Raw genomic sequence first — 25356 nt, 5'->3', positions numbered from 1 at the left:
CACGCATTAGTTCATCGGAGCCTTACAGCAACTCTGAGAGGTATTTAGGGAAAGAGGTGCTGTTTCCATTTGTTAGGTGCACTAACCGAGGCTCATGGATGGTGCAAACAGAATGGGGAACAGAGCGCAGACATGGGGCTCCTCTTAAGGTCCCCTAACCACAAGTAGGTCCCTGGGTAAGTAATAGGAAATGATGAAGAAACAAACAGCTTCAAAACAAGTTCATGCCAAAGGGGAACCAACATGCAAAATGAACTGCAAGAGGAAGCATTTTATCAATGTGTAAGAAATAGGTAAACGTCTGGCTGATGTTTGCAATCTTCCTCTTGGAGCAATCAAAACAAGGGAGTCCTAGCTGAGGTCAGTAGTTCAAACCCACTGGCTACTCCAAGGGAGAAAGGTGAGGTTCTCTGCTGCGGTGAAGATTTACAGCCTCCGAAATCTTACACAGTGTCCTGATGAATCAGAATCACATTGATGACAGCGGGTTTCTTGATTACTACCTCAGAATCCTTGGGTTATGCAAATGGCCAACGCACTAGGCTACTAAATTGAAGGGTGTAGGTTTGAGTCCATGCAGAGGTGCCTTGGGAGAAAGGTCTTGAATTCTACTTCCAGAAAAACTTCCGATGACCACAGGATGTCACCAGGCATTGAAGCCAAGCAGAAGGCAACTGGCTTCTGCTTTTCACTTCATGCTTGCTTGGCCTTCAACACTTGAGGGCCCACTCTTATGCATATTTCCTCCTACCGTTGCTATGGCAGCTACAGCATGGACAAGAACACCCTTCTTAATAAACCCACAGGCAGTGCCACCGCCCACCATTAGGGCAGGGCATGCGTTGCTCAATGCCAGAAGGTGCCCTATAGCCTAGAATACATGACTCGCACCCCCTGGAATTGTGCGTTCATAACTAAGGATGTTTGTTGTCCGTGGATGATCGTATGGAGAGGTAGCAAGGCCATCCTGCTTCCCTTGTGCTAAGCTTATCACTACTCCCTCTACACACACACACACACACACACACACACACACACACACTGGTGCTCACCCCATCTCCTGAGCCTAGGTCCCAGCTTGATATGCCGGGCTTCAGTGCTCTCTCTTCAGCCCATACATTTTTTGAAACAAGGTAGCTTTTTCCTCAAACTGGAAACAGAAAAAGTTCCCCTCTGAGAGTTGGCTACCATGTAGGCATGACATGGCAGGCAAGAGAAGCAGAATGGCAACGCTGAGGGAACCAAGAACGCCCAAAGGGGAGACAAGGTTTAAAGCTAAATCAAGATAGGATTTTGTCATGAAAGGGAGGACTGGCAAAAGCATCATTACAAGGCATTAACCTTGTTACACAGGCAGAGGCTGGGATTCAGAGAGAAATTACACGTAATAAACTAGACAGAATAGGCTGAGAGCAACATTACTGATTATGCCCTAAGGGGAGAGAAGGGCAAGATTTAAAAAAAAAAAAAGGACCGAAAAGAGTAAGAATAATATCTGGACCCAGGGGGCCGGCTGCACCATTTCCCCCCTTTTCTGCTGTCTCCCTAGGTATTCACTCCACTTTTGTTAGGAGGTTTCTGGGGAGGCTTGTCTTTCTTTTGTTTTCATTTGCTGAAATGAGCATAAGAAAGCCATTCCCGGGGCTCTTTTTTCCATTCAAGGGGACCTGTCCCTTTCTGTGTGTCTCCAGCACAAAAGAACCCGTTTCCATTCAGCCAGCAGCCCCTAGAATTTGCAGGTGGTCCAGGCCTCCTTTTGCCCACTTTCTTCCAGGTCCACCTTTGTCATTGGCTGTAAAGTCCTGGCTGGGGCTGAGGCGCTGCAGGGTGGGGAGAGGACCAGGCCCTGCGAGGAAAAGTCAGAGCTTAAGGCTCAGCCCCACAAGTCCTGAGTCATTGTTTATACAACGTGACTGGCCTTTAGCTGCAAGAAATACAAAGCCCAACCAGACCGTAGGGCTTAAATCACGACATTGATTGTTAACTTCGTAAAAGGTATAAAGGATGGAGCTTCTGTCGCGCAGCGCTGACCTCAAGAACCTAGAGTGTGTCCATCTGTCTTCTGCAGCCAATCGTCGTTCCTGAGCTTTACGCTCCAGCCTGAACCTCATGGGAGGAAAGTGGCTCCCGTCTTTCTACCCTGTTGACCTCACAGACTGCATTCAGAGGGAGGAAGTAAGGAGAGAGGACAAAGAGGCTACCCAAACGCCTCCTGTTATCAATGAGAAAATCCATTCCCAGTAGCCCCTCCAGACTTCCTACACGTCACTGGTCAGAACCAGGCCTCATAGCCATGCCTCGTTCTACCACCTCCACCACCACCACCACCAATTGCTCATGAGCCCATTTGAACTTAGTGATCCCCATGCATGTCAGAGGAAAACTGTGCTCTATGGGGTTTTCCAGCGGTGGTTCCTTTGAAGTGGATCACGAGCCCTTTGCTCTGAGGTGCCTTTGCGTGGACTCAAACCTCCAGTCTTTGAGTTGAGCAGCTGAGCATACCAACTACTGTACCACCCAGTTCAACGAGGTGGAAGCACAAGTATCTGACTGCGGTGATGAGCTTACCATTGGGGCCGGGCTACTCATGCCGTCTCCCAGGCCTGAGCTCACCACTCCCTGAGCCAAGTGAGAGTCCTTCCGAGAAGGAAGAGAGCAGGAGTAACCGTGGGGTGGCAGCAATGTTTGCTTGTAGTGCTGCTGGGTGCCAGATACTGGTCTAGCCATATGTTCTGATTCCCTCAGTCCTCGTTGTAGGAGCAGGGAGTGATGGTGCTTATACTCACCTCCATTCATAGAGGGAGAGCCTGAGCCACAGCTCAATCATAGAGATAAAGAAGGAAGGACACAAGATTACTGATCTAGTAAGTGGGAGTGCCAGCATTCAAACCCAGGCAGCCTGGCTCACTACCCTATACTGTCTTTATTAGGTAAGATGAAAATCCTCCAGGGAGCAAACAGTAAGCTCTTAGCACACTTTAGCTGGTGGTGTGGTGGGCTGTGCATCGAGGTGCCAATCACAGGGTGAGCTATTCAAAACCACCACCTTGATCCTAGGGAGGAAGAGGAGACTTTCTGTTCCTCCAGCAGTCTGGAAAACCCACTGGGTAGTTCTCCCCTGTCCTCTGTGGTTGCTATGATTGGAACCGACTCGTTGTCGTGAGTAGTTTCCTTGCTTGGCCCTACCACCACCACCACCACGACTCCTGCTCTCGGTGTTCTTTCTTGTCTTGTCAACCCGACCAACTAGGCCCTGGATTAAAGAAATGCAGCAGGGAGCCACTGGGTGAGAACCAAGCTTGAATGTGCGCCTGACTACTCTGGCTCCTGGCCCCAGACGGCCATGAACCCTACCACCCGCCTTTGAAATTTGGAGTAGTGACTGCCTGGCAGTACTACTTGACTATTCTAGTGATCGAGGACGTGATTTAGAAAAGGACCGTGATTGAGGACCAGTCACCAGTCAGGGAAGGACTTGAGACGGGCCGAGAATTAAGAACCAATATCTCCTTTCTTCCCTTTCAACTTTTGAGCTGCTTTTGAGTGTGCGTGCGTGCGTGTGTGTGTGTGAATCTTTCCCACCTCCGCAAGCGTCGGTTACGGCATCATGATTCTTGGTTACTCAGAAGGGCTACAGTTATTTAGCACCCACTGCCTTTCAGAATTAGGGCAATGCTCTCCCAGTTGGTCCACAATCTCCAGACACGATCTTTCTGTGTCATGGGAGGAAGGCAGAAGGAACGCCTGCAAACAAAGATGGTGCACTAGCACATTTCGCTGGCCCACACCGAGACGATGCCAACTTCTCCTGGCTGACCTCTCTGGGGTGTTCACATGTTCCACAGAAATGATGAGCACAGTCAACTGGTCTAGAATTTGAACAAGGTGCTTTTATTTTAAAGCAAAGTGTGGGTTGTGGTTCTCTTTCTTTTCTTTTAAACCTAAAGGGTCACCCAATTTTTCTTTTTTTTGGGCTTATAGTCACGAGGCTGCCTTATCTAAACAGTGATCTAGTGTTTTGATCCTTAGACCCTTTTTTCGCTCTTAATTTTAATTTTAACCAAATTGCTCCTCATCTTCCCCAATGCATGAAAAGAAAGTAATCTTTTAACAGAGGGCGGAGGGGGGTGAGGATGGGGGTGAGGGAATCTCTAATGGGCTTTCCCCCAAACATCTTAAACCTAGTTCAGTGTAGTCTATTTTATGCAAATAAGTCACTTTCTCTTAGGTTATGCCTTGAAAAGTGATCCTAGTATTGGAGCCGGCTTATCTTCTCCTCGCAGTGCAAACTTTATCAAAGAAATATAGGCGACACTTTAAAGGCTTCAGAAATCTATTTAGCCCATGAATCCATTTAGTCTCGATGTTAATGAAACTTGGTGGGTTTAAAAATAATGAATATTTAATAAGACATAAATTGAAAGACATAAACACTGTTGGCAATAATATAATGAAGTTAATACGTCTTGGTTCTCCCCCTCTGTCCCCACACCACCTCCCCTCCCCAGAAACCGGGCGAGGTTAGGAGTTGCCTGATGAAGTTTGCCGGCTCTCCCATTGGCTGAGATGTGAATGTGCCTTAGAAAACCTTAATTCAGTTGGCAACTGAGCTCTGGCAGATAAAGTCCGCTATCGCAGTGTGCTCAGTCGCTTCAGACGGCAACGGCTCTTTCTAGCTCCCGATCTCCCTGAGATTTGTGCTACACACTCCGTTTCCTGTTGTTGCAGCCAGGAAACAGCATGAAGCACTTCATTCCTTTAAACTCGAAAGAAAGAGACATTTTGGTCAACACTCTCCCTGCTCTCAGTTGAAAGAGGGGCTTTATTGAATGATGAGGAACAAGTGTCTGCTTCTGTGTGCTCCAAGCCTCAGACAATGTAAATGGCCTTGGCGTTGCGAGTCAGAGCTCCCCGCTTCCTCCTCAAGAGTGTCAGCATCAGGTTCAGACTGTCCACTCGGAGTCTTAGCCACCGTCCATGACCAGGCTTGCCTCGCTCCCACCAATGAATGACCCATCTTTGCGCTTCCCAGTAGACCTCTCTTGTCCAACCCTCTTTGCCACTAGGATCGCTTGCCTCACATCTTGGGATATGGCTCGCCTACCTAATGCGCATCGCAGCGGGAACTTGCATACAGCCAGACTGCCTCTTTCCCATCCTGCTGCCGGCTCCCTTCGGGCAATGAAGGCGACAAGTCGGCTTCCTACATTAGCTGGGGGCGTGTTACATGGGCCGCTAGCTCACTGCTGGCAATTGGTACATGCCAAAAGCATAAACCAATGCTTTTCCACGGGTTCTGAGGAAAAGGGATTTTTGCACCTAATGACAGCCAAAGGCTGTGCTTGTGGTGATCTTGCCTGAGAAAATGCATTTAGGGCACAAGAATGGGATCCGCCGGAGGGGGGCGAGCAGTGATGTAGTCTCATTATAATGAGAATGATCACCATGAATAATTATCTTCTTTTTTTAAAATTTGTGTGTTTGTGTGAATGTTCAGAAAGAAGACGAAAAACCCGAAAGAATACAACCGATCGCCTCGTCCACCTTGATCCATTCTGACCTGACTTCCGTGTACGGCACTGTGGTTTTGAACAGGACTGTTTTGTTCTTGGGGACTGGAGATGGCCAGTTACTTAAGGTGGGTTTTTTGGGACTTCTTGAATGTCTATTTAAATAATGATTTCTTCTTTTTCTTCTTTTTTCACCTTTTTATTGCTTCTGGGTTATACCCCTAAACGATACCAATTGCATTGTGAAACCCCCAGAAGTGGCCTGAAAGAAATCCGGGCGCTCTAGCTGTAATAAGTACTCTACCCGTGTAAGGAAACGTCAGCCGCTCTGCTTCTGGGAGAGTGCCAGGACAGTTTCCCTTCCTTACTCACGACTCTTTGGGTGCGGTAAATGGGGGTCTGCTCTCTAACCGGTCCCTGACTCACTTTCGAAGACACTTAACCTTTCAGTCCCAGCTCCTTTGTAATGGAATGCACAAAGCACCTGACTTCTCACAACTTCTAAGAGAGGAGAGATTATAGGGCTGGAAATGGAGAGGGGAAAACAGCAACAACAGGTGTTCTTTTCCTTTAGCCCACTTGCCACCCACAGAGGGTTTGGTTTCTGCCCTTTGTACCCACACACATGATGGAGAGGTTAGAGATCTGGAATCCTTGGAAGAGACTCCATTTGCCTTTTATCTCTGAAGCCTATTTTATTTTCTCACTCCACGGACTGATTGAGATGTTTGTTCCATGAGAGGAGAAATGGGAAAAAAATAAAACCCAGAGACAGACTTGCCCCAAATTACATAGTGGCCACGGTATTTTCAATTGCCTCACATGCGTGTGAAAGTTGGACACTGAAGAAGAAGAAGAAGGTGGAAGAAGAATCGATGCATCTGCATTGTGGCACGGAATTTTGTTGGCATCATGGACTTCCAAAAGAACCAGCAAATCTGTCCTGGAAGAAGTACAGCCAGAATGCTCCTTAGGAGCCAGGATGGCCAGACTTCATCTCACATACTTTGGACATGTTAGCATAAGAGCACTTGTGCAGATGGCACAGGCCTGGGTAGAGCTTTGTTCTGTTGTGAACAGGGTCATTGTGAGCCAGAACTGACTCGACAGCACCGAACAACAGCAAACAGAGTGGCCATTGTGTCACTTATACCAGTGATGGCGAAATGGCACAGGTCTTGGCAATGTTTTGTTCGTGGTATTCATAATGTTGCCACAGCTCGAGGTGACTTGATGGTAACTAACAACAACAGCATTGTATCATGGCTTTTATTTTAGTCTCCACCATGTCAACTTGAGACTATTAAGAGTCTCAAGGGGTGGAGTTCAGCCTGTCAATCAGGTCGCAGCTTCATGACCTCATTTGGAGGCTCAACGGAGGTGAATAGCTCACTGGAGGCTAGATACACTCTCTCTGCTACACGTTCTTGTTGACAAGCCACATGGAGATACACTAGTGGAACCAGAGTCCTGGAGCTTGGAGGTGTCATGTGCTGAGATGCTTCCATCGCCACTGGATCCACAAGACTTTTCACTCTGATCTCCCTGCATTCAGCATCATTGCATGTGTTGTGTGAATTTATAGACTGGTCTAGGACATATGGGCTAATATTGGACTTATGGACTTGATCTGGAGTGGACTTGGCTGGGATGTTTTCTTAATATACAATTACTCATTGATATAAAGTTCTCTATTACACACATATGAGTGTCTCTCTGGATTTGTTTCTCTAGTCAACCCGGACTAACACATTCCCCCTCCTCAGCTGGTAACTCCTTTGTCTCTCAGGCTCTGTCAGCTTCTATCCTGTGTGAATACTGAGGGATCTCTTTCTAAACTGACCTGCATAACTAGCTGTGTGACTGGGTGAATCGCTGGACCTCTCTGAGCCTCCAGTTCCTCATCTATAAAATGAGATTGTACTAGATAGCCTAGAAAACTCCTTTCTGCTTTGATGGTCTCGTGCTCTGTGCATCAGTCCCTCATAAACCTATTCACTCGCTCTTCTCCAAATGTGGATTACATGACCCTGCTTGTGCCTCTCTACTCTGGCCGCCCCCACTGCCTGGCAGGTGTGCTTTCCCTCTCTGCTTTACTGATTCCTGCCTAACTGCCCACCACCCCCTTGTCAGTTTGCTCTGTCAGTTGGTGCCCTTCAAATGTCACCTCTTCATCGAGCCCGTCTACGTCTTCAGTGATCTTGTTTTTGCCTTCGCTCCTACAATACGTATGCTCTGTATCGTCCTTCTAGCTCCTTACAAGGGCCTTGCTTTGTTGTCTCAGTTCCTCCCTTACATTTGCCTTGCCTCCCCAACTGGATTCTCAGTGTCTTGAGAAGGAAGCCACGAATTCCCCACAGCCCTTAGAGGGCCGGGTGTCCGGTAGGCATTTGATTTAATCTGTTTTCTCTGGAGGAAACCCAGTAACATATGGGAGGGAATATGTTTGTATACATATTCTTTTAAAGTACACATTGGTCATCTTCCTATGGTAGTGGCTCCGTTTCCCGGGGAGAGGTCAATACCCATCCTTCATCCTGGACCGGTTGGTCGGTGCTACCAGGAAACGTCTGTGGCTTCTCCAACCTGGTGAGGCTGGTGGAGGCCTTTCCCCGGGCAGAAGTCTCCATCCCTCCTAACCGGGCCTTCTCACCAATGATCTTTTCAGATTTGGGATATTTTTGACAAGTGTTTTGACAAGAACACTGTTTCCCCAAAGCCGAGCCAACCAAACTGTTACACGGTGAGTTGGAGGTGAAGGAACACTGGGCTATAAATAGTCCCTCGTGGGATGGCCTGGTCTCGCCTGTCCTGTCTGTTCACCCCGACCGTTGGTGTGCGGCCAGCCAGCGCGTAGTGACTGTGGCCTGGGAGCAGGGAGGAGCGTCGGCTTTGCCTGTGGAGGAGGAGGAGGGAGCTGGCTGCCCCTTCAAAGGCCACAGCAAATAGCAAGGGCAGGTTGTTTTGTTGGTTTTGTTGCGGCTAACATTTATACAGTGCCTCCTCTGCGCCGGCCACTCTCCATCGTCTAATCCGCCTTTAATCCTCTCCACAACCTCTTGAGGTACACATGCTGTGGTTGTTAGCTGGGGTTGAATTGCTTCCAAGCGGCGGTGGCCTCCCATGGACAATGAAACAAAACGCAGCCTGGTCCTCTGCTGTGCCCGTGCATGCTGTGGTGTGGACTGCGGTGAGCAATCCGTAGCGTTTTCATTGGCTGATTTCAGAGACAGACGGCCAGGCCTTTCTTCTTAGCCTGTCTCACTCTGCCGGCCACTCTAAAGTGTGTGCAGTATCCTAGCAGCACACAAGCCTCCATCGACAGGTAAGTGGTGGCCGCACATGAATTACCATGGCTGGGAATCCAACCTGGGTCTCCAGCATGGACCGTGAGAATTCCACCGGGGAACCACCAGAGCCCTGCAGGTAAGTATGTGTGTTAGCCTGGGCTCTCTAATGAAGCACAACCAGTGACCCTTGTATGTGTCGTGTATAGAAAGGGATTTATATCAAGACATGGCTTACATAGCTGTAGAAATAGGTAGGTCCAGCCTGGTTCAAGCCAGGTGTCTTGTGACTCATGGAAGCTGATGAACAGGAAGAAGGAGGATGAAGCAGAGACATCAGGGGGCACAGGTTGGTGGATGCAGAGGCCCAAAGTTGGCTGAATGAATCCACTGTACGTAGTTCGCTGAAGGCTCCTGGGATCACCAGGAACCTTCAGGAACCAGATACAAGATCCAGCTCCTGCAGAGGGCCAAGGGCCAGAGAGGAGTTGACTGCTCAGTCTCTCTCTGTCATACAAAAAGGCTGATAACATCAAGGTGGTATCATCAGGCTGTGAATTGATTGACAGGTTGAGCTCCGCCCCTACCCTTTCCCAGACGTGTCTAGTTGACTTCTTCCCTAGCCATCACCATGTACCGTTTTCATGGAACAAACAAGGACACTGAGGTCCCGAGATGCTGCCGTCTGAGGTCCCGAGATGCTGCCGTCGCTTGCCCAGGATTGCACAGCAGCTGAGCAGAGATCTGAACCTGGATCAGCGTTTCGTAGACGGCACTGTTAACCCTCAAGCTACACTGGCTTTGTAACCTCTGCACGGAAGACAATCTCGTCCTGAGAGTTTGGGGAGGCATGCTGCTGGGGGTCTGTGCAGAGAAACTGGCGCTCCTGAGATGGTTAGGCATCCTCCGCCCCAGGGAAGAATTCCACCCCTGGAGGGAACATGGCTGACCATCTGACCAAGGGAAGACTGCGGCTCTGGTAGATCCCTGGGGATGAAAGTTCCCCTCTCAGAGATGACCTCAGGAGAATCCCCTCTTTCCACACAAGTTCTGAGTGACGAGCTGAGCTGGGCCCACCAGGCTCCCTAGACCAGCCCAATAATTCCTGAGACACCCTCATTTATCCTCTGGAATGCAGCCCTAAATTATCCAGAGAACCAAAGTCCCGGGATTGTACAGACGGGTTGGGAGCCACCATTAATCCCCAAATCCCTTTATTCAAAAGCTTCACACTTCCTTCTTGCCAGCTTGTCACCGGAACTGTTAGAAAAGACGAGCATTGATAGACCTAAGTTTGGCTTCTTAAGCCACAGCGTGGAGGAACTAACCAGTGGTGGAGAATAGTACCAAGCCCAACGCAGATGCAGACGCAGGGAGGAAGAGAGAGGGAAAGGGCTTGGATCGCCGGCAGCCTGACTCATCCGTTTCTCAGTGATCAAGAGTTGACAGCATTTCGACAGGAGACGTGCACTGGAGTCTACGCTTGTTTGGATGAGAGACAGACAACAGCGACTGGGGGCCAATGGCTGTTTTGGTTTGTTTTAAACAACAACACAAAAAAAGAAAAAACAAAACCCGAAAAACCTTGACTTCTCCAATCACTGAAAAGCTCGTGGAGTTTCTGTAAAATTTGATGCAGCTATAAACCTCATGCTATTAAAATGTTTCCTCTTGCCGTAAAAGTAATGTATGTTACACAGAAAGCTGTAAGCTAGCGCAGGGCGGGCGAGGCAAAGGGGGAAGCAAAAAGATACCCATCATTTCATCACGTCGAGGCAGCAGCAGTCTACATGTTGGGTGCTGCTTTATTTGTTTATTTATGTCTTTATTTTTATGTGAGATCAGACCCTTTACACCATTTTGTCTTTCCCTGTTAACCAGAGGAAGTGCTTATATGTAAACCCTATTGCCCATCCTTTGAAAACAGTTTAGTTACTGCTGTGAGTTGCTGTCGATTTGATTCCGACTCGTGGAGACCCAGGTGTACAGGATAGAACAACTGCTTCCTGGGGTTTTCACAGTGGCATCTGGTTATGGGTCAGGCTGCTCCCCACAAGGTCAGCAGTTCGAAACCATCAGCCACTCTTTGTGACTTTTCCGAAGTAGACTGCCAGCGGTGTTCTCTGAGGTGCCTCTTCGTGGGTTCAACCCATCAACCTTCCAGCTACGACCTTTCCTCTAGTGATAGAGACAGTTTGTGCCACCCAGGAACTCATGTTTTTCGTCGGTATGCCATATTCCATCATGTGGGAATCTTACGCTCGAATTTAAGCTGATGTAGGCAATCGCTCTCGCCTGTTATTAATAGCAAGATGTGCATTTTGTCCAAATAAGGCGATGTTTACCTCCGAAGGTGAGATTTTGCAATGATCTCTGGAAACACTAAAGACTTGGTCGTATGCCAATGCCTTAACGGCTGTCCCTCTCCCTTCCTACTCCCAAGTCCCTTTATACGGATTCAGAGAAAGGGAAGGAATTTAGAGCTGCAGGGACCCTGGAGGAGCATCTAACAGGCCCCCTAATTTCATCTGTGTGTGTTTTGAAAGGCCACGGAACAGGTTATGTCCACTCACGGCCCCACCACTTCCCACCCCCAGTTATTTCCCCATTTTACTTCCTTTCTGAACATGATTGCATGCTATAATTTTTTGGAGTTGTCAGCGTCTCCACTGAGATCAGCTGAAAAAAAAATATATATATATGGCAACTCTGAACTCAGTGTTTGGGAATCTGCTGTGCACATGATCCCCAGCCAGCCACGCGGCAGTCTCTCTCCCGATCCGCCCCCGTCCGTCCTGTGGTTGGGATGCCTGTGCGCTGACTCTGTGGCATATAGCAAATTGTGCTCATCTCAAGAGCAAAGTGGAATCTCTTTCAGCTTTTCCAGGTGGTAAAATAAGTAATAGCGGAATTTGCATGGAATTTAAAATGTGTAACTTTATGCCTGCCCATTAACCTTTCTTGTAAGCCTAAAAGATAAGAAGGCAGTGGGTGAAGAATAATAATAGCTCGTATTTCTGAGCCCTTACCATGTGCCAGGCATCAGGACTCACATTTGCATGGGCTAACTCATCTAATCCTTACGTGTAGCTGCTGTGACCACCTCCAATTTATAAATGATAGAACCCGAGGCTTAGACAGGTTAGAGAGCTCTCTCAAGGTGATTTCTACAGAAGCAATCGGTTGTTGCAGAAGTGCACATTTTTTAACCCTAGCATGCCAGGTGGCACAAGCGGTTAGCATTCTTGGAGGGCGGAGTCTCCCCGGGGGAAGTGCAGAAAAAAGGCCTGGAGATGTACTTCCGCAGAAACCAGCCATCAAAACCCTAGGTGTTCTCCCCCGTCGCCGCAAGTGGGAATTAACCCACTGAGATAGTTAAGGTTTATTGTGCCAACCTGGCCGATAAACACATGTGGGGTTAATTGGAGGGTGGAGGGATAAATGGCTCGGTGAGCCTCACCTTTCTAGTTCTCTTGTCTCTTGCTGTCTGATGGTCGGACCAGGGTGCAGCTGCCTTCGCCAGTTCCCTGCTTCAGCTGGCAAGGCTCACTTCCTGTGAGACATCCCTGAGGAGAAGCCACATGGACCTACCCTGATGCAGCACTGAGATGCTAACACTACCCCTGAATTCAAAGACTTTCTACCCAGTGGCCTGTGATCCTCCTGCATTTGGCGTCATTGTGTGTGTTTTGTGTGTCTGAGGAGGGCTTTGTAGATTGATGTCAGGCATATGGTGTCAGGCATTGGTGTCAGGCTAAGTCGGATTTAGGGGCTTGGACTGGATAGGGTTGGGATGCTTTCTGAATGTACACTTACCCTTTATATAAAACTCTCTTCTATACATATGAGTTTCTGTGGATTTGTTTCCCTAGTTTACCCAGACTAACACGCCCACCATGAGTACGAAGGCAATGCGTTTTCTGACGTGACTAACAATCACAATGTAAAGAGCCCTGGCGGTGCAGTGGAAGACCAGGTGCCTTTCCCGAGGGAGAAAAGACCCGGCAGTCCTTAAAGATGAAAACTCACTGCCATGTCATCAGTACTGAACTCATAGAGATCCTATCTGACAGGGTAGAACTGTCCCTGTGAGTTTCTGGGACTGTAAGTGTTTGTAGGAGTAGAATGCCCTGTCTTTCTCCCTCAGAGCTGTTGGTGGTTTCGAACTGCTTACCTTTCAGACCATAGCCTAATGTGTAACCACTGTGCCACAGCGTGGGAAACCCCACGTGACAGTTCCACGCTGTCTGACAGGATGGCGATGAGTCAGAAGTGACTTCATGGCACACACCACCAGCCAACCATTAAAATATAGTCTGTGGAGGTTGGGAGAGTTTGTGGAATCGGGTTCTATTTTCTTCTTAATATTTATGATATCTTAGTTGATTCCAATATGAAACTGAGGTTTTAAGCTAAGGGGCTTTGGCTTCTGTGGTTTGGGGAAAGCCTCCTGGCGACCTCGGCCAGTGCAGACTTCTTGACTGCAAGAAGGGAGAGCTCCTCTTTGGGAAGCCTCTGGGCCCTCGCAGAACCAGCTTTTCCCCACCAGGCTTCCTGTGAGCAAAGGCAGGAGCTTTGTGTTCAAGCTGATTCTTTTGAATGGCTCCAGAGAGATAGAAGGCCAGTCTGGGGTTCTCCCAACCTCTTGAGGCTAAAGTAGGGTTCGGGGTACAGGAAGGAGAGAGGAACTTCTCACAAACGTGGGAGGCCCTATCCCCACAAAGAACATGCATTTATCCAGATCAGGGAGTGGAGCTAAACCCAGCTCCAGAAAGTTCTTAAAAGAGGGGCTGGAATATTAAATCATTATATGGACAAGCTCTATGTTTACTCCCAAAGAAACATTACAGGAAAGAGAAGGAGGCCCTGAGGAAGCCGGCCCGGACCTGGGGCATTGCCGAGGTGAGGCAATGGGCACACACGTCAAAGCCGGAAGTGTCACAATGTAGAAGCAGGCCCCGTGGTTGACTGTGAAACCTGTTCCCAGGTTCCCCCCACCTCCCTCCCCCTTGTGAGTTTGCAGGAACTTCCCAATTTAGAACGGGAAATCCACAGATCAACAACCTTGCAACTCAGGCTGTGTGCTTCTCTTACTGTTTACCTTGAACTCAGTAGATTGGAAACAGTGGAAGGATTTACCTTCATTTTTATATTTCATCTTCATTACTCCTAACTACCGGCACTCATTAAACACCATTGGGCAATGATGTCGCTGTCCCTTGTGTGTATCTCTGTGCATACATCTCTGTGGTGGTTTATGTCGCCTCTGGTTTTACGGTACGTTGTTTATGGGAGAGAGACGGACAGGGAGAGACACAGAGATTTAACTCTGTTCACCCTTCAAATAGCTGGCCCCATAAAAAAGGCATGTCGTTGTGTGCCGTTGGGTCAGGTCTGAGTCACAGCCACCCGGATAAGATAGGGCCAAACTCCCCCCAAAGGGCTTACCAGGATCCCTGGTGGTGCTGTGGGATAAGCACCGTGCTGCTAACACAAGATCAGCGGTTCAAACCCTCCAGCTGCTCCTCAGGAGAAAGATGAGGCTGTCTGCTACCATAAAGATTTACAGACTTGGAGACCCGCTACAGGGTCACTGTGAGTTGGAATCATCTCGATGGTAGTGGGTTTGCTTTGGGGGTTTGCATCTTTACCAGAGCAGATTCCTCTTAGCCCCTTGTGGGTCCGAATGAATGACCTTTTGGTCAGCAGCTGAGCACTTGACCAGCACACCCCTAGTGCTCTTCAATGAGGCACAAGAAGATAACTTTGGACTTCAACTTGTGTAGCCTTTTGAGGACTTACTCCTTTCCTACTTCATGGTGATAAGCTCACAGCCATCCAGTCGGTTCTGACTCATAGTGGCCACGCTGGAGAGAGTCGAACTGTCCGTCACCCGGGTTTCTGAGATGTTGAGTCTTTATGAGAGTAGACAGCCTCATCTCTCTCCCTAGAGCAGCTGCTGGTTGGAGCCACTGAGCTGGGGGTTAGCCACTGAGGGCACAGCCCACTGCTCCTATTCAGAGTAACCAGTGCTCTAGTCAGAGTAAAGGTAACCAGTGCTCCTGCGGTAACCAGTGCTCCTATTCAGAGTAAAGGCAAAAAAAAAAAAAAAATCAAACTACCATTTGTTGAATCCCCCTACCCCCCTTTCATTTTCTTCCTTGCCATGTCTTTTTTGTGAGTGATGTTGGACTTTTAGTGCAAGGGTCTGGTATGAAAGTCCCTACCTGGGGACTGTAGCTGGGGAGGCTTTTTTTTGGTATGCAGCAAAAATCCCCAGGCTAGCTAATCACCGACCTTCAGGAAGATGCCAACTGAAGCAGTATGTTGACATGTACTGAAATCCTCCATCGGGGAAATCTGTTTTCTATACCGGTTTCAGATGGAAATATCTGAAGAGTCTTATGAAATAGTAAATGCTAATAGAGCACTTTCTTTTTCTTTTAATATGTAGTTACTGGGCACCTTTTAAGTGCCCAGCACTGTTCTAAGTTCTGCGGGTATAAAAGCAAGCAAAATAGACCTGACTTCCTGCTCCCATGGTGGGGAAAGGCACTGTGGAAGCAAGTACATGGGGACATTAGTGATAGATTGAAGTCATTTCAGATAGTGCAGATCGGGTGAAATTTCTCTTGTGCAGAATTCCATCCTTTCGGGGTTTCTGTGGCTCACTGTCGATTCTCGCTTTGCCTTACTGACCATGCTCCCTTTCCGAGGCTGCCCAGCTAAAGCCAGCCAAAGCAGACTTCTTCCCCTTCTGGCTTTGTCCCCTGTGCTACTACTGTCTCCAGGAAGTTTGAGTCACTGGTGGCCCAGGGGGCTGGGGCTGGCCTGCAGGTGGGTGGGGCAGAGGTAGTTAAGCAGAACCTGGAGGGGGAGAAGGGGACCTGTCTGGAATCCTCTGAGAGAGATGAGACTCTGAGGACCACTCTGCATACACAAAGGTCCCCAAGCCCTCCTTCCAGCAATTGGGGTCCCTGGTGGTGAACATTTAAACTGCTTTCTTATACTGCCTTCATGGGTGTGGTGATCATTCTGTGCACCTTCTAGCAAACATGCTGGGTCCCACTCATCCTCAGGCACTTAAGTTATCTAAATTGTGTGGATTAACTTATTTGAAGACAATACACAGACAGTGTATACAAAGGGGTACCCAAAGAAAATCAGATGTGATGTGAGGGGGATAGTGCATTTGGAGTTTGTCCCACCAGGTCAGACTGTTAATCAAGATTTCTAGTTAGAGGTTCTGAAAAGATTAACAGTGTGTTATAAGAAAGGCCTGATTTGTGGCAGATGGGGGACTGGTTTTGCCACCACGACAATGCACCTGCTCACGCAGCCATCTCAGTGTGCTAGTTTTTGGCATGTCTCTCCTGTCCCGCACACCTGAATCACTTGACCTCACTCCCCGTGACTTCTTTTTGTTTCCACCAATGAAGAGGGACATGAAAGAAGAGCAATTTGATGACTGAAGAGGTGAACACAAAAACGAGGGAGGTGCTGTCAGCCATCCAAACAGATGAGCTTGAAGGACGTTTCCAAGGCTGGACTCATGGATTTGACACATGTATTCAGTGTAATGGAGAGTACTCTGAAGATGTAAGGTTGTTTTGTAAAAAAAAAAAAAAAATTGTAATGCATAGCTTAAAAAAAAAATCCATATTTTCAGGGGTACACACTCGTACACTACCGTGTATTCTGTAAAAATCACCCCTTCTGGCCTCAGTGGCAACCAGTGATATCAGTTTCATGGATTTCCTTCCAGAATCATGATCTCTACAAGCAAAGGCTAGTAAACTCCAGCTACTGTCAACATGATTCTGCATCATGGCAACCCCATGTGTGTCCACGCAGAATTGTGCCCCATAGGGCTTGGGTGGGTTGTTGTTGTTTTGATCATTTTATTGGGGGCTCACACAACTCTTATCACAATCCATCCATCCATCCATCCATTGTGTCAAGCACATTTGTACATTTGTTGCCATCATCATTCTCAAAATATTTTCTTTCTACTAGAACCCTTGGTATCAGCTCCTCATTCCCACCTACATGCCCCCTCCCTCATGATCCCTTGATAATTTATAAATTATTAATATTTTTCTATGTCTTACACTGCCCACCATCTTGGTGGGTTTTTTAAGCAGCTTTATTGGCATATAATTCATATTCCATACGATTCCATGGTTTAACTATATTAAAAAGAGCTGTGCAGTCATCATCACAATCAATTTTAGAACATTCTCTTCATTCTTGCATAGGGTTTTCAGTAGCTGGTTTCTTTCAGAAGTAGGATCACCAGGTCTTTCTTCCAAGGAGCCCCTGGGTAGACTTGAACCTCCAGCCTTGCAGTGAGCAGTCAAGCACATTAATCATTTGCACTACCCAGGAACTGCTAACAAGCAAAAGGGAAGACGCTCTTTGTATTGGCTGTGAAACCAGTGCTGTTGTTGTTGGTTGCCATTGAGTCCGTTAAGATCTGTGGTGACCCGATGCATGACAGAACGAGACATGGCCTGGTCCTGAGCCATCGTCATGATCATCAGCATTAACAACCTAGTTTATCACATATGTTGTTGTTGCCTTTTCCCTGCGATAAAAATCTTAGTGTTTATAACATATCCGGACATAAAGAGCTTTCTACTTAGTTTTATGGCTAACTCATATCCCATTGTTTGCTCCATAATGTACCTAGCCAGTTCCCTATTATTGGACATTTAAGCAGTTTTCAATCTCTTGTTATAATACATGATGTTGTAATGACTCTTCGTGTCCACACGCCATTTCCCATATATAAAGAGACTAGAGGTCCGGGGATGTGCATCATCATTGTGATAGACCATTCTCACTGGCTTCCCAGTGAAGTCCTGTTCCCACCCTGAGTGAAGCTTCACAATAGACACCCAGCATCAGTAATTATCAGGACAAGCGTCAATATCAGCCACGCCAGGTGGCATATTCTAGAAACCATTGGGTAAATTTTGCACACAGTAAACTTTGGCAATTACCCAAACAGAAGGAAAGGGAAGGAGGGAGGAAGAAAAACTATCCTGACCTAAGTGAACGTTCTAGAATGTTCTACAGGCACCTCTATCTGTCTGCACCAACCATAGTCTAAGAGTTAGCAAAATATGCCCCCCATAAAAATTGTACTGCAAGTCTTTTAAATGGTCAATATGGTAGTGCTTTTTGTAAATTAGGTATTTATGTTTTCATTTTTATGCAAATATCATCACTATTTATTTCCAAGACTTTCCATTACACCAAACAGAAACTCTATGCTCATTAGGCAATAACTCCCGTACTACTCTTCTCTCATCACCTGATACCCCTTAATCTACTTTCTGTATCACTATATTTACCTATGCTAGCTATTTCATTTAACTGGGGTAGTATAATATCTACTTTTTGTCTAAAAGCAAATTCCAGACTTATGCTCATCAAATGACTTCTTCAGAGCAGTAAAAGAGAACCTCCAGACTTGGGGGAATTTTGGGGTACAACATATCTGATAAAGGGCCAACCTCTAAAATTTATAGAAAACACCTCAGCAATAGAAAGACCAACCATCCAATTGGAAAATGTCAGAGAATATGACCAAATGTATCCCCAAAGAGGACATTCAGTGCCTGTATTATTAGCTAGCAGAGAGATGCAAATCAAAGCTACAAGGAAATATCATCTTACCCCCAACAATAATGGCACTATTAAAACAGACAAGCAAAAATAACAGAAAATAACAAATGTTGATGAGGTCGTGGGGAGACCAGAACCTTCTACACTGCTGGTGGGAATGTAAAAGGGGACAACCATTGCGGAAAATGGTATGATTCCTTACAAAGCTAGAATCAGAAATACACTGAGATCCAGCAATCACACTGCTAGAAATCTACCCTAAAGAGATAAAAGCCGTAACATAGGTAGACAGTTACACACTCGTGTTTGTTGAATTATCCAAGAAGGTGGAAACCACCTGAGTGCCTTTCAGTGGAGGAATAAGCAAATTGCGATACATATATGCACACTAAAGACAGTGAAAAGAAGATGAATCTGAAATATCTCACGACATAGATGATGTTGAAGGACATTATACTGAATGAAATAAGTCGATCACAAAAAGACAGATATTGTGTGAGACCACTATTATTTTAAAAACTAGAAAAACGTTACACATGGGATTTTTTAAAATAATCTTGATGGTTACCAGGGATGGTAATGGAAGAGAGGGAAAACTGCTGACTAGCTAGAAGACACATGTGTTAATGACGACCAAAGGAATGGTTATACACGCTCTAGAGGAGATCAGCACATGGCCACGCCCAAGGACGAAGATGATGAGATGACAGTAGGAGCAAAGAGCAGCTAAAGTAATTATGGTCACATGGATCATCCTATAACAATAGGATTAACAAACAATAACTTATGAATGGATGCATAAGTTGGTAGGTATGCTGGAGAGGTATGGGAGCATGTAAGGAAGTACATCCACTTGCAGATACAGGTTTGGTTGTGGATATTTCTACATACGTATGTGTAGGTGCTACAGGTGTGTTCAGATAGGCCATAGAACACACAAGGATTATAATCGTGGAACATTCTCGGACATAACCTGACACCTTACAGAATGACGTTCCTAGGCTTGTGGGTGTAAGACCATAGTCTCAAGGGATGACGTCTATGTCAATTGGCACAGCACAGTCTGTAAAGACAGTGTTCTGTAACATTCTACCTGGGCGAATAGCATCTGGAGTCTTAAAAGCTCACAGGCCACCATCGAAAGTACGACTATTGGTCTCTTCTCATTTGGAGCACAGGAGAGGGAAGAAAATCAAAGACTCAAGGAAGCAGTCAGTTCAGAGGACTAATGCACCACATGAACCATAGCCTACTATGACCAAGACCAGATGGACTAGATGGTGCCCAGCTACCACTATGGACAACTCTGATTGGAATGACATCAGAGGGTCCCAAAAGATCAGGAGAAAAATGTAGAGTAAAAAATAAAATCCACACCAAAAAGACCAGACTTACTTACCAGTCAGACAGAAACTGGAGGAGCCCTGAGACTATGACCTGAAGACCCTCTTCTGGCGCGGAACAGAGCCATTCCCAGAGCCTGCCAACAGACAGGCCCTTAAAAGAACAGTGACAGCCGAGAAGAAAATGTTCTCTAGAATAATCCATTTGATGAGCTCCAAAGGACAACATTTGCCCAAAGACAAAGATGAGAAGACAGGCAGGGGTAGAAAATGTAGACAAGAGGAAATGGGGAACATAGGGAGGGAAGGGGGAAAGTGCGGAAAGATTGTGGAAAATATAGCCAATGTCATGGAATGCTTTACAAACTTTCACACACACACACACACACACACACACACACACACACACCAAAGAGAAAATAAACTCCAAGCACTACATCATTTCACTCATACATTTTTCACTGTGCACCTCTGGGGAGCAAAAAAAAAGACCATTTTCTTTTTAACCATATTATCATACCTCGTAAAGTTACCAGTAATTCTATAGTTATCTAACACTTTATCCTTAGCATTAAATTTAGGCAGCCTGTTGGTGCAGTGGTTATGCCTTGGGTTGTCAACCACAAAGTTAGCAGTTTGACCACTAGCTGCTCCAATGGAGAAGGATGAGACTTTGTATTTCTGTAAAGAGTCACAGTCTCAGAGCCCCATGGGTCGGTCCTCCTCTGCCCTGTAGGGTTGCCATGAGTCAGAATCAGCTCAATGGTAATGAGTGAATGAGTGATAATTACATTTCCCTGATTGACTCATAAATGCCTTTTTAGATATAGCTATAGGCATGTATATATGTAAATGTGCTCATTTATAATGAAAGGCATAGAGACCAATGTACATATTTTTATATGTTAAGTATTAAGATACCAGACGGACTTTGGGCCTCTACTTCAGGTCTCCCTTAACACAAGAACACTTTGTTCTGGTAACCTGGCACTCTTTGATACTCACCTTCCCACATGATCACTGAAGACAAAATGGGGGCACAAGCAAATGTGGTGAAAAGAGTGGATGGTGCATGGCTATCAAAAGATATAGCATCTGGAGTGTTAAAGGCTTGAAGTTAAACAAGCAGCCATCCAGCAGGGAAGCACATAAGCCCACATGGAAAAAGCACACCAGCTTGTGTGATCATGAGGTGTGGACAGGATCAGGTATCTGGTATCAAAAGATCCCAAACAAACAACTACATCGATGCAAATGAGGGGGTTTGGTATAGAGACCCAAAGCCCATCTGTAAACAATTGGATATCCCCCCACAGAAGGGTTATAAGGAAGGGATGATTCCACTAAGGTGCAGCATAGCACTGACAAAACACGCATCATTCCTCTAGTTCCTGAATGCTTCCTCCCCTCCACTACCATGACCCAGTTCTAGCTTACAAATCTGGCTAGACCGGAGAACAGAAAACACATTGGTACAGATAAGAGCTCTCAACATCTGGATTCAGGACAGATAACCCCTCAGGAACAGTAGTGGGAGCAGCGATATCATGAGGTTAGGGAGATGGTCTGGGAGGGGGAAGGGGAAGAAAGGGGGAACCTATCACAAGGTTAGCTATATAGCTGCCCGCACAAAGGGGACGAATAATAGAAATGTGGGTGAAGCGAGACAATGGACAGTGTAAGATACAAAATAATAATAATAATATATAATTGACCAAGGATTCAAGAGGGTGAGAGGGTGGGGTACGGAGGGGAAACAAGAGGAGCTTATACCAAGGGCTCGAGTAGAAAGTGTTTTGAAAATGATGACAGCAACGTATGCACAAATATGCTTGATTCAATTGATGTTTGGAATGTTATAAGAGTTCTAAGAGCCCCCAGTAAAATGATTTTTAATGCCTTTTTATAGTTGTTTTGTTCAAATGGGTGTCTGACAAGGTCCTCAAATCACATGTGGTTGTTCTGTCCCTTCATTTAGAGCAACTTCCCCCACTTCCTTCACTTTCCTGCTCTTGATCTGGAAAGTAGTGGTTACTTGTTGGGCTGCTAATTGCAAGGTCAGCAGTTTGAAACCAGCAGCCTCCCCGGGAGAAAGATGAGGCTTTCTAAGACCTGACCTGAGTTGGTTCTGTGTGCAAATATCTCTTACTTGTTCCATGGCAGACATTTCTCCCCTGGCTTTTGGAATGTTGATGAGGGTCTTTTCTTTGTACTTTGGTGCTTATTATAATTTTACTCTTACCACTTTATTTTGAAAGTTGGTGTTTTTTGTTTCTGTTGGGTTTCCTAGTTTGTGACCCCCAGGAGGAGTGGACGCAGAGTGATAATAACAGATACAGGGGTTGGTTGGCGATGCAGGGGTGGGTGTGTGTGACAGGGAGGGAAGGGGGTTGGGGAAGTAGGAAATGAAGACGGGAGCCAGGAGGGAGCACTGGCACCAATTGTGAACGCACAACCCATTTCAAAGGTAATTTAACCATGGCAGGGGCGGGGGAGGATGTTCTAAAATTGATAGGGCAATGATTGCACAATTCTCCTTGATATGATTGAACCATTGTGGTGTATGCTATGTAAATTATGTGGCAATAAAACTGTTAGAATCTTTCAAACAAGAGTTTCAGCCTCAGAAACCGACAGGGCAGTTCTACCCTGCCTTAGGGCTGCCCTGAGCCAGCACCACTGAGTTTGGGTTTGGGTCCTGATTCTAAAGAGATCGGATCATTGTCCTGTCCACTGTCTCACATTTAGGGTTTAGCAGTTTGATTTCCTGTGGCGTCAGTTAGCCATTCCTGTTTGCTATTGCTCAATGGACGTTAGCACTAAAGCCTCGGTAGGGTGCAGACTCAGCTTCACTGGAAGAATCCTTGATAGGTGGTGATGCCACATGATGCTTTTGACATGATGAAATCTTCAGGAGATACGTGGGCCGCGGTCTTTCTTCTCTGGACTCTCACTTTCAAATACATTTTTTTTTTTAAACCAGTTTCCTATTGCTCCTCGTCTGTACAACCAACCACCTTCTAGAACAGGGTCAGCTGTGTGAGTCTCGGCTGATTAAGAAATTTCATGAAGTAGAGATGGGAAGATAAGAAGCTGGCAAGTCTATTCCTTGGTCAGTAACTAACTACCCGATCTTCCCTTCCCTCACAGTTCTCTGTAGGATTATCTAATAGAACGTTCCACAATGATGGAGGTGTTCTGTATCGGGATGCTGCAAGAAGAGGACCACTCACAAGTCACGTGAAGCCACTTAAAATGCAGCTCTTGTGACTGAGCCACTGGAATTTTAATTTAATATAAATATAAAATGTCTACATGTGGCGAATGGATACCATAGTAGACAATGAGACTCGAGAGTCATTTTTAAATGACTTGAGGCAAAGATTTTTCCCACCTTCCTTGAGGCCTAGCTGCCTCTTATTGTGGTGTTTGCTTGTATTTTCTTTTAAGCTGTGTGTAAGCTATCCTTTGAGAGATTGTTGACATTGGGAGAGCCGGTGCTGAATGGGGTGTCAGTGTGGGGGCTCCCAGTGAGTCACTGGTTGCACTGGCTCCACATGGATTTAACCCAAAGCTGATGACGGGGGGAAGTCGCTGAGTCCAGGGCAAAGTCAGACTCAGGCCCAGGCGCTGGGAGTAGGAGTGACCTCAGGGAGACCCCCTGTGTACCCCATTGCTACAGGTCCTTTGATTAAAGAACAAATTCCAAACTGTTGCGATGCAAATAACCCATTATCAAACAACAGATCTATAAAAGTATTCTTTCTGTGCAACGAATCTCAGTTGCCAACTTTTCCTTTTCAAACTATGTGCTCAATGTAATGGACGTCCCTGAGGTGGCGATGTGTGTACTGATATTATATCTGATGTGTTCGAACGGACTTGTTAGGCACCTTCAATATCTGCAGGATTGTATCGTATGAAGTAATAGATGTAAAGATGGATAAGACATGGTCCACACTCACAAGGAGCTTGCAATCTGGTGATAGATTAAAATCGATTGAGCATTGCTTTTACGCAGGGGTTCCAAGACGTTTTGGGGGAAATTCCATTATCTTCTTATTCCGATTTCCCAGGAGTTTTTGGAAGCCTCCTTGCATTATATTTCACAATTCTCATTTGAGCCCTCCCAGCTTTCTATAAGGAAGGCATTATGAGGCTCGTTATACAGATGATTTCCATTATGCAGATGAGGATGGTGAGACCTAGGGAGAGTAAGTTTGGTAAGTTACTTGTTCAAAGGAACACAGCTACTTAAACAGTAAGGCCAAGATGCAAACTCAAGCCCAAGCCACCATTATATTACACTATTATTGTAATAGTGTCCTGACTGGTCTTTATCCCCAGGCTTCAAACCCCACTCTTTATCAGGGACCAGGCTGTTCCCTTTAACTCCTCACTCTGATCTGCCAGACCATGCCATGCCTCTGTTCAAAGCCCTGCATGGCTCTCTTACTTCCTCTGTCCCAGAGGAAAGGGCAAAATCTGCACCCAGACCTACAGGACCCTCTCCTAGTTCATCCTTCTTACCCCTCACGCTGATGCCTAACCTGTCTACTTCACTGGCTCCCGGGCCCCACGCTGACCTCCTCCCATTTCAGGGTGGTTGCCCTGGTGGTTCCTTCTTAAAAACATGCCTTCCTCTGGATATCTGCATGGCCTCTCCATCACCTCCTGCAAGTCTCTAAATAAATGTCACCTTCTCAGTGAGGTGGCCCTGAACATATGTTCTCCATGCCTTTGCCCCACTTTATTTTGTCTCACGTCACTTATTACTTTTGAGTCTATTTCAGCCTCCTCCCAGCTGTCAGAATCTTGTACCGGAGTGGTTGACGTGTTCCTCTAATCCTCAAAGCTGTGCCTCTAGTGTTTCAAAGACCAGTAAAGTCACCTACCGTAGACCTGTTTCGGTGGAGCTTCTAGACAAAGACAGACTAGAAGGGAAGGCCTCTTGATCAGCTTCAGAAAACCAGCCACTGAAACGCTCTGGATCTGAACAGAATGTCTTCCAATACGGGGCTGCACTGCTTAGCAGTTCATTCCTTTGTACACAGGGTCACCATGTATCAGCAGTGCTACTGGCCAACTAGCACAACAGTGATATGCTTCTATAATTTATTGATTTATTGTTAACAATTAAACCTGTCAATGAATATATGGTTAATGTGGTAGTTACACAATTTCATGTCAACTGGATAAAAGAATGAAGGAGTGGAGTCTAGCCTGTCAATCAGGTCACATCCTGATGATCCCTCCTGGTGAGTGTGGCCTTCTCTGGGAACTTCCTCTCTCTTGATGCTGCCGTCAGAAGAGGCAGGCCACTCTCTCTGTCTGCTTCACATTCCTTTTTTTTTAATAAATCATTTTATTGGGGGCTCTTGTAAGAGCTCTTGTAACAATCCGTACATCAATTTTATTGAGCACATTTGTGTCTATGTTGTCATCATCATTTTTTAAAATCATTTTATTAGGGGTTCATAAAGCCCTTATCACAATCCATACATACATCAATTGTGTAAAGCACATTTGTACATTCCTTGCCCTCATCATTCTCAAAACATTTGCTCTCCACCTAAGCCCCTG

At 46.3% G+C, this 25356-nt stretch overlaps 1 protein-coding gene across 1 annotated transcript in view; it reads left to right on the top strand.

Annotated features, from left to right (window-relative positions):
• Positions 1-25356, top strand: part of PLXNC1 (plexin C1) — a 207800-nt gene that overhangs the window by 19105 nt on the left and 163339 nt on the right. The window contains exon 3 of the mRNA XM_045291393.1: positions 5498-5638. Within this exon, the coding sequence (XP_045147328.1) occupies positions 5498-5638 (141 nt within the window). The remainder of the gene's footprint in view (positions 1-5497; positions 5639-25356) is intronic.

This window comes from Echinops telfairi, unplaced genomic scaffold, assembly GCF_000313985.2.
Source record: "Echinops telfairi isolate 266 unplaced genomic scaffold, ASM31398v2 ScPeMD7_2;HRSCAF=8, whole genome shotgun sequence".
In the NCBI taxonomy this organism is placed as follows: Eukaryota; Metazoa; Chordata; class Mammalia; order Afrosoricida; family Tenrecidae; genus Echinops; species Echinops telfairi.
The sequence above is the reverse complement of the archived record's forward strand: the minus strand, read 5'-3'. Positions and strand labels throughout refer to the sequence as shown.